The 14269-nt window shown below is 26.4% G+C and overlaps 1 protein-coding gene across 1 annotated transcript; it reads right to left on the bottom strand.

Annotated features, from left to right (window-relative positions):
- Positions 1-283: 283 nt before the first annotated feature.
- On the bottom strand, positions 284-11580 carry LOC100571171 (lysosomal acid phosphatase). The gene is made up of 7 exons (XM_029487600.1): positions 10628-11580; positions 5339-5431; positions 4359-4601; positions 3010-3189; positions 2781-2904; positions 727-932; positions 284-446 (listed from the first exon to the last, which is right to left on the bottom strand). Exons 1-7 carry the CDS (start codon positions 10790-10792, stop codon positions 300-302), a joined length of 1158 nt encoding a protein of 385 aa, XP_029343460.1. The 5' UTR covers positions 10793-11580; the 3' UTR covers positions 284-299.
- Between the last annotated feature and the right edge of the window lie 2689 nt (positions 11581-14269).

The following is a 14269-nucleotide window of genomic DNA, read 5'->3' as shown; positions in this document are numbered from 1 at the left end:
ATCCTGAATATTTTCAAAATTAAACATGAAATTATCTCATATTTATCTAGATAAAAATGTACTAATTTTTATCTTTATCTAGATAAAATTTAGTATAATTATCTTTATCTGTATCTAGATAAAAATTATTACAGTCATCTTTATCTTTATCTAGATAAATTATTAGTTATCTATTCCCAACACTGATAACATCATTATTTTTACAATGTTTTATAACTACTAATTTAATGAAATTTAACTTGGGGCACTGGGTAGAAAAAAGGAATAATCTAAAATAAGAAAATATTTTATAGGTAGTTTTATATTTTTTGACACACATCTTCCCAACTTTCAGAGAAATTGTTGGTCAAAAGATTTTTGAAGTCCTCAAATTTGCAGGGATTACCACAAATAGGTATTGAGATTTCTTCACCCTTTTCATTGTCCCATCGATCAAAATAGAATACCTAAAAATTGATAATTCTTTCAGTTACTAAGTCATAAGTTATTGCTAAAATTGTGTAACAAACATCATTTTGTATAAGTTAAAATTGTATTAAGACAAACAGTTTATGAATAATACTAAACAAAATGAATAACTTAAAGAGGTTATCAATTCTTATTTAAAAATGTTATGAGATCAACTGTTAAAATATATGGATACCTACTTAACAAAAAAAAACATCTTAAACATAACTTTAAACATTCAAAAATATATAATTAATTCTTCGGTGCATTAATTTATACCTTAACTGTGTATCCTTTTGTTACGTCGTAATACATATGGAAATGTAACGAAGCACCGAAACCGGGCATTTCAATAGTGTGGCCAAGAAAGCGCATTGCCATTCCTACGCTAATATCGTGTCCCGCATAAAGATGCATTTTTCTTGTTGTATTATAATTATTTGAACTTGATTCCATGTTCAAACCAATTTCATTTAGCAGAGGTCCTTCAACATATTATATTAAACCAATGTACAAGTTTCAAACATTAATATTTTAAACCTAAAAATTCCTTCTGATGTCAATTCGTGGCTAAGTGGCATATAAGTATCATACCTACATATATAGGATTTCAGTAATGTGGTTTCAGATTCGATAAGCCCGGAAATAATAGTCATAAGCAAATAATTTATTGAATAATATCTATATTTTAATGCTATCTAAAATCCTAAAACCATATTTTATATTTTTATTTCATACAAATTATTTTAAACACCCATTTTCTACATTTTTGAGAGTTTAGATCATATACAATTTCATTGTATAAAATAAATCACTGGTATTTAGTATTTTTAATTACAAAACAAAAATGTAATCACACATACCTAAATTGAAAAGAAAATAATTTTAAATGTTTGCAGATAGCTGAACAATGTACATATAGCACAAATAGAGCTAACCGAGGAGCTAACGTTTATTGAAAATTATTTCATGTCAAATAAGAAACATACTTTTTTCCGTAAAATTTTAATCAGATGATTATTTTTAAATGTATTGACGTATTTAACTAAATACTAAGGATAACCGATAAACAATATATTACAGTCTATAAGACGTAGGGGAGAGTGGGGAATTGTAACATTTTTCATAAATTTATTTATTTCTGCCAAAATTCTAAATTTTTTGAATCGTTTATACTTTCAATTAGTAAAGTAAGTTGTTTCCTTTCAAAATATGTGTGTATTGAATCTTTATTTCCACATAATTTTGAATAGATATAAATATAGAAAAAAAAATATGTTACAATTGTACCCGATACAGGGTACAATTGTAACAGCACTAGGGACAGATGTAACATACATGATTTTTACTTTTTTGTATTATTGTAAAACATATACAATATAACAGTTACATTTAAATTAAATAAAACATAACTTTGGTAAACAGATTACCTTAAATAGCAACATAATTTTTTACTTTTAAATTGTTATAACAATTATAGCATAATAACCTTTAATTAAAATAAAATATAACTTTGGTAAACAGATTATCTCAAATAATAAATTGTTCAAATCTTAGATTTAAAAAGACAAATTTTTATGAATTCTCAACTCAAAATAATTTGCTAATTTTTGTGACTTTTCCGTATTTCGTCAAGAGTAGAACTTAAAATGCTTATGAATAAAAACTGTGACTAAGGATTTTTAATATTTTTCAAACATCATTGTAACAACATGTAGGAGCCTTGTATTAAATTTTCAAGCTTTTTTACCCAACAATTAAAGTTCTATTGACATTTATAGAAAAAAGCTGACTGAAAATGTCTGTAAACAGCTCAAAATATTTGGAAAATGGTGTATAGAAAATGCTAACAAACATTCAGTCAAAATTTCATGTACCTACGGTCATTTGTTTAAGAGTTGCACCAAAAACCAAAATCGATATTCTTGAAAACAGATTTTGCGTAAAAATTCCTGTTTTTCCTTAATTTTTCTTTTGTTTTTCATGGCGATTTTGAAAACTACTGGGAAATTTTTACCCCCCAAAGTACCAACTAGATTCATTTTCCTATCAGAAAAGATACTGTTGAAGAAAATCTAAGCATTTTTACTGTCCTAAAAGGTGATGACAGACACGAAAAAAAATACATTCATCGTTCCACTCAGAATCTAAAAAATATGTTTGTATTCCCACGTAAAACTCATTATAATTGTTATAAAAAATTTAAATAATTAATAATAACATAGACTTTAAGTAGGTAGGCGAAATTTAAAAAAAATCATTACTTATGGAAAAAAATGGGGGTAAGCGTGTGCTTGGTGAATCACCCCGTATAGTTAAAATAAGATATATTGCTGCAAGTAATTTCATTAAATTTGTATTTTCAAAAATACTTTTTGAAATTTCTGATGAAATTGATTTCATTGTTGCGAGGTGGTAAGGTTTTATCCATTCTGGTACTGATAAGCCATCAGCTATCTTTAAGAATGTTAATAATAATAGTAAATGTCTACATATTATTGGTAAAATTATAATATTGGTATATTATAATTTAAAAATAGATGTGTGTCATTATAAACTTACTTGACACAAAAAAAGGTCGTATAGTAGAAAAACATTTTTGCCGGTCATCGGTTGTCCGCAATTTTCCGACAAAAACGATATCAGTGCTGTTATATTTTTGTCCGCAGAATAACCTATAATTTGTGGGAGATTTATGAGAAAAGAATCAATAGACGGACATATTCCCATTCTTCCGAATAACTGTGTAAATCAGTATAAAGTATGTAATATAGTGATTAGTTATTAGTAATTAGGTAGGTACTAGGTACGTCTATTATATTATAAACAGGCAGTCCTGTAAAGTATTTAAGTAAAAGTATTTGAGTAAAAGTATTCAAATAGATTTTTAAGAATTGAATAACTTTTTAAATACTTTCAGCATGAAGTATTTTGAATAATATTTTAAATACTTTTTGGTATTGAATACTTTGGTTGAAATAATTGGTTGGAAAAATATTATTGTCAACTACAATAATAGAATAATAGTTTTATTTAATATTCTGTATTTCTGTGTTAGCCGAAGCCCGAAGCCCGAAGGTTTGTGAAAACCAGATTTCTAAAAAAAGTCATTGAATATTGAATAACAATATTCCCTTTAAAACTATTAGATAACTATTAGATTACCTACTACCTATGTGTTTATATTACGATAATTAGAAACCCACTTTAAAAACCAAAAGTATTTGAAAAGTATTACTTTTTTCAAAGTATATGAGTAGTATTTGAAATACCTAACAATTAAAGTATTTGAGTAGTATCTTAAATACTTAAAAAAAAATGTATTTAGTATTTACTCAAGTACTTTTTAAAAGTATTCTTTACAGGACTTACAACAGGGTTCTTGCTCTCATAAAAAGTAGTTCAGGCCTTACCTAACTTTATAGCCGATTACTGATTGAGTAATCAATGTACATATATCTAATTATACAATGCAAAATATTACCAAGGAAATTTTCTACTGTATGTTTATATTTATTCTTTTTCGAATACTATTACATTTGCAATAGTTACAGTACGTATGAATGATCTAATGTAGTTCGGTATAGCTAAAATACCTGAATGTAATCAGATACTTACATCAATCATGAATTCATGATTGTTGTTAGTCATAATATTTAGTGACCTTCGATGAGTAAGTATATAAAACTTATCCTGTTCCATTTATTGCTTTTAAACATTCCAAATACAGAATAGTTTATAATTATGAACGAATAATTTACATTTTGTTCATCAAAAATAGAAGAGTATACCTACATCTAACACACATTTTTATGTACCTTGGAGGCCTACAGTCATGAGTGCACTTCAACTATTATCATTCATTTTTGAAAGTGTTAAACATGTTCAATAAGTATTTAGTAGATACATACATTTCCGAGATCTGGTGAATTGCTGTATATGGGAATAGGCTGCCACACAGTTTCTGAGTTCGACCATTTTTGAAAATTCTTTGGTGGATACATTCCTGCTAAAACCATTGCCGCTGACATGAACGTCCGACTTGTGTTGGTAGTTTTGATTAAAATCTCACTGTCCAAGTATAAGTCACTTAAGAAACCATTATACAAGCGTCGAAATAATTGTCCTTTTTTGTACATATTGTGCTTTCCTTTCTGTTAGTTAACACCGGCAAAATATTAGAAAATAAAACAATAAGCATCCTTTTTAATTTAGGTGTGTAAGCATATTTATTATTTGGTTCTTTTTAGATTTTACCGAAAGAAGCAGAAATGTATATAGATTATACACTTAAAAAAAAAAAAATATTATCTGTTTCAATCCTTTCTAATAGAAAAACTGCTTCAAAAGTTGTCTGTTACCTATTAATTGTTGGTAAGTTTTATTTATTATTAGTACATATTACGTACTTTAAATTGTTCCTTTTTGATTCTTCCATAAATTAAATAAAAATGGATACGGCATAACTCAGTTTTACACTGTATAAATCATTTTATATAACTCAATGTCTGAAAACCCCTACTTTTACTAATAATTACATTTAATTATAACTATATTTATATAAATTTTAAATTGAGTGTTATACATTTCGATTGATTAAAATAAAAACTTTGGCCGATTACTTGAAATTGGTATCTATTAAAAATAAATACACTATTATTGCTGTATAGCATATTAAGATAATGTGTTCCTATATAAAAAAAAAGTGAAAAAAAAAATTGTAAAATTAATTCAGTCCTAGAATTTGCTCAAAATCTAAAATGTTATGTTTTGTTGACAATAATTATGATATTATACCTAAGATAGTATTTTATTTTTTTAGTTTATATTGATAGTTTATACATTATAAACATGCAATTTTATAACGGTTTAATGATTAATTTATTCATACTTTCGTTAATTCCATTATTCCTTCTGGAAAAGCATTCTTGTGTGGGTCTGTCTTGTATTTTAACATTGGTGCTCGATTTCCATGACGGAACAGCTGTAAACATAATATTATATTAGAAAAGTGTATACATCTTAAGTAGTTTATTTTATAGTGTAACGTATAATTTATTAGGTACCTATATTATTTAGTCTATTAGACATCGCCATCATATAAGCGGAACTAGTGAACTACACCCTTGGACAACTGGGCCTTGGCCCATGCTTAGGTATCAGTTATCACGCCCTCGTATTATTGTATACAGTACCTATACCTATACGTATTACGTAATATATTGAATGGACTAAATATTGTTGAAAATAAGTAAAAATGTAAATCAATGATCATTTTTATTTAGTCGAAATTATTATGAGATGTATTTGAAATTTTGAACATTGTATTTATTTTTAGAAAACTTAAATGGACGCACAAATATTATAGTATTTTATTTATATTTTGTTATCACTTCCGCCCATCTTAAATGGCCTCGATTATGATAATATACATTGTAATTTTTAAGTACTATATAGGTGTTATTTCAGTATTTTTATACATACAATGCATATTGTCATATTGAATAAGATTTTTTAATTTCTGAAAGTCTTTGAAAACGGAGTTCAACATTCAAGTAATTAGATATCGTACAATCCCTTGATTGTTGGCCCCCATCACCCACATTTTTTAATTTCACAATCATATGCAATCTCAAATCATATTTTATACACTTGGCAAAATAAATAAAATTTGATAAATAAACATAATTATTGTCAATATGAACTGAACATTTTATAATATGATATAGTTATATAATTATTACTTTAATTTTTAAACAAAAATCATACTTAATACAGACATACAATAATATTATAGAATACATTTATACAAATCTGTTAAAAAAAAAAAAGCGGCCAAGTACGAGTTGGACTCGAACACGAAGGGCTCCGTAGCAGCAAGTAACATAAATAATAAGACGCTTCGGCCGGCACGAACTTTGACCCCAACACCAGGTCCAGCAGAAGTCTTATCTAATATTATTATAATATAACCCGCTCGGATAAGCGCAGTCAGGAACATGCCCCCCGCGCGCTCCGCACCCGGTGCCGATCAAGCCACGCCCCGCGCGAATTATAATTATTATTTACTTATTTATTTATTAAAAAAAAACTACTAACTAGATCTCGTTCAAAAAAATTTTCAGTGGAAGTTTGCATTGTAATGTACATCATATATTTATTTTAGTTTTATCATCCTCTTATTTTAGAAGTTATGGGGGGGGGCACACATTTTACCACTTTGGAAGTGTCTCTCGCGCAAACTATTCAGTTTAGAAAAAAATGATATGAGAAACCTCAATATCATTTTTGAAGACCTATCCATAGATACCCCACACATATGGGTTGGATGAAAATACATTTTTGAGTTTCAGTTCTAAGTATGGGGAACCCCCAAAATTTTTTTTTTTCTATTTTTGTGTGAAAATCTTAATGCTGTTCACAGAATACATCTACTTACCAAGTTTAAACAGTAAAGTTCTTATAGTTTCGGAGAAAAGTGGCTGTGACACCCGGACTGACATGACGAATCTCTAAGGGTTCTGTAGTGAAAAACGGAACCCTAAAAATGGTATTAATGAATTTCCCAGCCCCTCCTCTCCACCATTTATAAGTTGGTACATGTCTGAATTTAACAGGAGAACTAGGCAAGTCTAATAAAAATGTCAGGTTTCGCCTATGATCATTGATCACCATAATCGTTATTTATTTATTTATTTATTATGATTTTATTATATGATTTTATTATAATAAATACCTTATGTGTGTCATGTTATTGTAAAAAATAAGTGACTTAGGTACTTACAACTTACAAGAAATACTTATTTACATGTTTACACATTGTTTTTTATTTTATTTATCCAAACGTAATGCGGATTTGATATACCTACCTATTTTAGATTTTGAGCTGATATTTAGTTAGGTACCTTTTAATATATTCTAGATTTTATGTGTTTTTCATTTTTTATAAATTAATTTTTTTGTTAGTCATCTGTATTCATCACCTTTTGGAGCACTACATTTTGTAAAAGTTAAAAATGGCCAAGGTTTCTCAGAAGTGATTCTTACAGCAAAAAAAAAAATAATAACAAATAGTAAAAACGTGTGTGTGTGCAAGTACGCGCGTATGAAGTAAAACTTCTTTAGTAGTTTTTACTTTTTAGTGATATCTGCGCTTTACTGAAAACTATCAATCTCGCTGCATAGACTTGCATGAACTGATAGGATTTTATAGATTCAAGTTCGTGTTACAAAAATAAATTTATTTGTTTGATTCTTTTTATTTATTCAATTTATTTTATTTACTCCATTCATTTTAAATATTAACAGCTTTTACTTAATACATTATTTTGTTTAGCATTAATTTTAATCATAGTACAACTGTAATCGTTTTGATATTTATAATTATAATGATTATACTTACATAATTATTAAATATCTAAATAGATAATAATATTAATAATATACATTACATGCAATAATAATAATAATAATAATTATAATAATAATAATAATAATAATAATATATGTATATAAATTGAATTAACTTCTGTAAAACAATCTGTAATGTTTTTTTGTACAATAAGTAAATTACAGAATTTATTGCAATAATAATTTTAATTTTACAGTACAATATTTATGTACCATATAAAAAAAAAAACATTTAAGGACTATCCAACTAAAAAAACCAATTTTTTTTTACTGTGTGAAAATATAGTGCTTTAATAAAGAATAATTTTGGTGGTCCAAAAAATGTTGTCAGTCAATTATTGCTTCCATGTTTTAATATAAGTCGCGTTTTACACGTGACATCATAAAATCACACCGTCCGACGGACCGTATCTAATATACACGCGTGGAATTTGTTTCGCGCGATTAAAATAATTATAGAGAAAAATTGATTAAAGGTACAAGTTATTAATGTACTTTTATAAAAAGGTTATACATTTCTTTAAATGGTCATATTAATTTTATTGCGTTAAAATTTCTTTCAGGGTAGTTTATATAAAAGGCAAAAATAAAGATTTTAAATATCAAACATAAATAGGTTATTATACATAGGTACCTATATTTAATAATATTATAATCCATTATTTATTGTATTAAAAAATGTGTTATTATATATTTATAATATAAAAAATAAAATAAATGTATAAAAAAACTTAAAATAAAATATATTAATTCAAACAAAAATACATATATTATACTATAATTGAATTGAGGGGTTCTCTTCCAAAACAACCTATTTCCAAAAACATGATTTTTCAGAAAGACCAATTCTCTATTACAACATTATTGAAAGTTTAATATTTAATTGACCTAGGTTCTATAAGTAGAATTAAAAAATTAACAAATTTTTTAATTTTAAATTAATGAAATGTTAATTCTTATACTTTTTTTTAATGATTTTATACATCTATATTTTGTGCAAAATGTACCATTTTCTGGAAATAGTCTGCTTTCGAAAAAACAAAATGGAAATTGTCTGTTTTGTACAAAAATAGGTACTTATTTTTTTCTAAAACTTCCTACTTCTAGGAATGGTTCATTTTAGTAACACTATTGTTTTATAAATAAAATATTCCCATGGATAAGACATTACATGATTTCAAAAACAAAGAAGAAAACAAAAAAAAGAAGTTTACAATCAGCAACTATGCAGAAAATAAAGAATGGTGATATATTTGCTACAAATAGTTTACACTTTGGGTTAATTCATGGATACCAATTGGAAAAGGTAAGTACATTTATTTTTAATAGTGTTACAGTGATAAAGTCATAGGTAAGTAAAAAAATCTAATAATTTATTCTTTATTGCGTTGGTTTTATACTATAGGTAATGGAGTTGTTATTCCATCATGTGTGGTCAAGAAGATTCGTGAACGTTATCCTGAAGAAAACGGATTATATATTTCAAAATCAGTAATTCATGTATTCTATTTCTTATTATAATAAATTAAATATTATAATTCATAATATAGTACATAAAATAATAAAATGTAAGTTGTTAGTTTAATAGTCGTATAAAACCTACAATACTTCTATTCAATTTTGTGTACCTATACCTTTATTTGAATGAATATATTTTATTTTAAGTTTTTTTACACATTTATTTTATTTTTTATATTATAAATATATAATAACACATTTGTTAATACAATAAATAATGGATTATAATATTATTAAATATAGGTACCTATGTATAATAACCTATTTATGTTTGATATTTAAAATCTTTATTTTTGCCTTTTATATAAACTACCCTGAAAGAAATTTTAACGCAATAAAATTAATTTGACCATTTAAAGAAATGTATAATCTTTTTATAAATGTACATTAATAACTTGTACCTTTAATCAATTTTTCTCTATAATTATTTTAATCGCGCGAAACAAATTCCATGCGTGTATATTAGATACGGCCCGTCGGACGGTGTGATTTTATGATGTCACGCGTAAAACGCGACTTATATTTAAACATGGAAGCAATTGACTGACAACATTTTTTGGACCACCAAAATTATTTTTTATTAAAGCACTATATTTTTACACAATAAAAAAAAGTTGGTTTTTTTTAGTTGTATAGTCCTTTAATATAAATGAGAATTACCAGTATGCGAACCCTTTAATTGCATTCGAAAATTAACGATTTTCCTTATAAAGATTTTTTCTTATGTTAGATATAGTTTTAGCTTTAAAAATATTAATCGTATAGAGTCATAGAAACTTGATACTTTTTTTGCCGATACAAATATTATAATTACCTAACTATATATATTATTATTTTCTATAGATACACGATACATTTTTTTCACATATAAAGTTATGTATCTTAAGTCTATTTTTATCATGTATGCTAGTATCATAATATGTCAACTGTCTAGCGAGATCGACAAAATATCGGGATAGATCCGATCCTTGACACAATGACACAATTTGGGACCAGAAACCAAGGACAACACCAAGTTGATAGCTTTTTTTATAAACGAGATATGAAAAAGATGAAAACCTTTATCATCAGAATTAGTCTTAAAATAATAATGTCATTCTACTGATCACCTTTAATGTAATTCTTTTCATATAAGTATATTTGTATATTTGAGTATTTCATATTTGTAAATAACTTTAAAATACCTAACTACAATAATAAATGACCACAGATGTCGGGTCTTTTTGAGAGTACTTCAATACATTATACATACTACGGTGACAAATTTGAGTGAACGATCTGAAAATCGTCCAGGTCCAACGTTGTCGTTATTTTGTTGTCCAAATCCTACAATGAATACGTACAGGACACTGCAGATGACAATGACACTTAAGGACAAACCAACGACTAAGGTGGCCTTTTTGAAATTTAATGCCATCCCGTGAAAGTATAAAAAGATAACAACATACGACCTTCCTGGCTGATTCACGTAAAAGTGGCTCCTGTTTATTATTTTTACTTAAACCGGAACGCACCAGTTACGTAATTAAGATGACCGTTGTGCGTTTGTTTTGTAAGAAAAAAAAACATACATTTTCAAAAAAAAGCTCAGTTTATGTACATATTTTAACTGTACTACTATAGTGTCTATAGTAAATTAGTAAACTGGACCGAATGAACCTTTCTTTGTGTTTATATCACACACGTCTATAACACCGTGGTGATGGAAGTTATTCATTGTATCTAAATACGTACATATACTGATAACGCTGTTGGTATAGCATAATGGTCTACGACTAGATCATTTTTTTAAAATAATTAATCTATTTATACCTCGGTACTATAAATACGTTAATTAGGTACGTCCTAGATGTCTACCAGTCATGGTTTGCATACTACATTACTTAGAGTTATTTTACTTATTTTATCTATTTAAATTAAGTACCTTCCTCGTGTTCGGTTGTCGTCTATATGATTAGTATGGGCGCTGCTATCAATTACCTAATCTGACCTTTTTACCTGTAAGAAATATATCGATTGCGCTTATCATCTCCGCCAAGCTTTTTTACATATTAAATCCACCGGCTATCAACTTCATCGAGTTTTTTTTTTTGTTTTCTACAAATCTTAAGTGGGTCGTGAAAAATGTAAGCCTAAAAAAGTGGGTCAAGAGTCCAAAAAGGTTAAAGACCACTGGCCTATGATATATTACTTAGTATATTAAGATGATGTTATTGTAAATATAAAGTAATTTATTAACCTATTTACGTAGAACCTTCAAACCTTGTTTTAAATATTGACAATCCTAAACTACAAAAGTAGAACATTTTATACATTTTTAACTACAAAGCCGTTTAACAATTTGATAAATGTTGTCATCAAATGAAATTTAAATGCTTATAAAAAAATTTCTGATGGATTCGATAAAACCCAGAAAAAAATTTTTAATTTTTTCGTTTTTGATTATTAATTTAAAAAATATCGTTTTTCAACGTTGCTTAACGTATTTAATAACGAATAACTGTAGATATATGAAAATTTTACTGAATCTTTGTATTTTAATTTTCTATACACAATACAATTTTGAAAATATTTTGACACTTTTTGAGCTGTTTACGGACATTATCAGTTTTCAATTTTAAATTCTGAGTGAAACGATGAATGTATTGATTTTTTACAATGATGTGTGTTTTTTTTTTAAATTTTTTATTAATTTTTTTATTTTTGTATCTGTCATCACCTTTTAGGACTGTAAAAATGCTTGGATTTTCTTCAACAGTGTATCTTCTGATAGGAAAGTGAATCTAGTTGATACTTTGGGGGGTAAAAATTTTTCAGTAGTTTTCAAAAGCGCCATGAAAAACAAAAGGAAAATTAAGGAAAAACGGGATTTTTACGCAAAATCAATTTTGGTTTTTGGTGTAACTCTAAAACAAATGACCGTAGATACATGAAATTTTGACTGAATGTTTTTATCAGCATTTTCTATAATATACTAATGTCTTTAAAATATTTTGACTTATTTTGAGCTGTTTACGGACATTTTCAGTTTCCAATTTTTTTAGTTTTTTATTCTATAAATATCAATAAAACTCTATTTGTTGGTTACCAAAGCTTGAAAATTTAATAGAAGGCTTCTAATATTTTGTTTCAAAGACAGATGAAAAATATCAAAAATCCATTGTCACAATTTTTTTTTATAAACATCTAAAGTTCAAATGTTGACAAAATACGTAAAAATTACGAAAATTTGCAAATTATTTTTAGTTAGAAATTCATATTCTTTTTGAAACCAAGATTTGAAAATGTAAAGCAAGATTTCTCATAAATTTGTTTACCTTTATCGAAAAAAAAATTGTCTACAAGAAAGTCAAATTAAATTTTTATGAGCGTTTGAAATTCATATTTTTACAACATTTGATATTCACTCGATTTCTTACGTAACGATTTCCTTATTTTGTTGTAATTAAAATACGAATGACTTTAGATACTTGGAAATTTCACTGAATGTTTATATTTACATTTTCTATACACCATACAATTTTAAAAATAATTTGACTCTTTTTAAGCTGTTTACGGACATTGTCAGTTTTCAATTTCTTTAGTTTTTTTTTCTATAAATATCAATAAAATTTTATTTGATGGTTAAAAAAGTGTGAAAATTTAATCCAAGGCTCCTGATATATTGTTACAACAGCAGTTGAAAAATATTAAAAATACATAGGCACAATTTTTTTTTAATAAGCATTTTAAGTTCAAATTTCGACAAAATTTATCAAATTTAAAAGTTAATAATTATTTTGTAGTTAAAAATTTATAAAATATTCAACTTTTATAGGTAAGGATTGAAAATTTAAAACAAGGTTCCACATAAATAGTTCATATTATATAAGTTACTTTGTTTACAATAATATCATCACTACATAGGCGTAATCAGTTTGCATCCCCTAAATGTTCTATATTTATAAAATAATGATAATGACGATAATAGATGATAATTAATATCACAGAAATTATAGATCAGTTTCAGGAAAATGAACTAGAGATATTGGATGAGCTGATGAATGTATTTACTAATGACAATTTGTCTAATATAGCTATGTTACAAATTGAAAGAAATTGAGTCATAGATTCTGAAATTGTAATCGACGAGTTCAATGTAGCAGTGACTGAACAACTTATTATTTTAAATATATCATAATATAGGTATGGGATAGGTATGTGATTAAATATAGGAATCGTGATTACATAGTAACGGTGATTTACATAGTAACTGTGATTACATAGGAACCGTGATTGCATAGGATCCGTTAAAGCGTTAAGACCCTTTTAGTCTTAACGCTAAAAATAATTTCACTTGTTGTGCAAGTTATGTAAAGGTGATTATAAAATTTAAAATTATTAATAATACTGTAGATTTAATGATTACGTCACATTACTGAATCGTGTTAGATTAATTAGCTTATTAATATTTGGTATTAATTTAAAAACTGTCTATTTTATTTTATTTAATTATTGATTGTTCGATTACATGATTATGTTGGTCCTAATAATAAGAGGACACTACACTTTTGACGTTTGTTGCCTCCGTCTTACAATTACGTAACACCAAATTTTACGCTCAGCAGATCACGTTTAGCTTTGTTAGTTTAAATATTAGAGTAAATTGACCTCTTATAGAATTTAATGGTAAAATTATTATTTGGGGAATCTCATAAGCTTTTTATTATATTTTAATTTAAAAGCAAGTTATGAGTATTTTTAAACTGTAAATTGTCTGTACATCTTAAAATACTCATAATTTGCTTAAAAATTTAAATATAACTAAAAGCCTATGAGATGCACTAGATAAAAAGATAATCTTGTCTTTAAATTTTATAAGAGGTCAATTGACTCTAATTTGTAAAGTAGAAAC

The sequence above is a fragment of the Acyrthosiphon pisum genome, chromosome A1, assembly GCF_005508785.2.
Source record: "Acyrthosiphon pisum isolate AL4f chromosome A1, pea_aphid_22Mar2018_4r6ur, whole genome shotgun sequence".
Lineage (NCBI taxonomy): Eukaryota > Metazoa > Arthropoda > Insecta > Hemiptera > Aphididae > Acyrthosiphon > Acyrthosiphon pisum.
The sequence above is the reverse complement of the archived record's forward strand: the minus strand, read 5'-3'. Positions and strand labels throughout refer to the sequence as shown.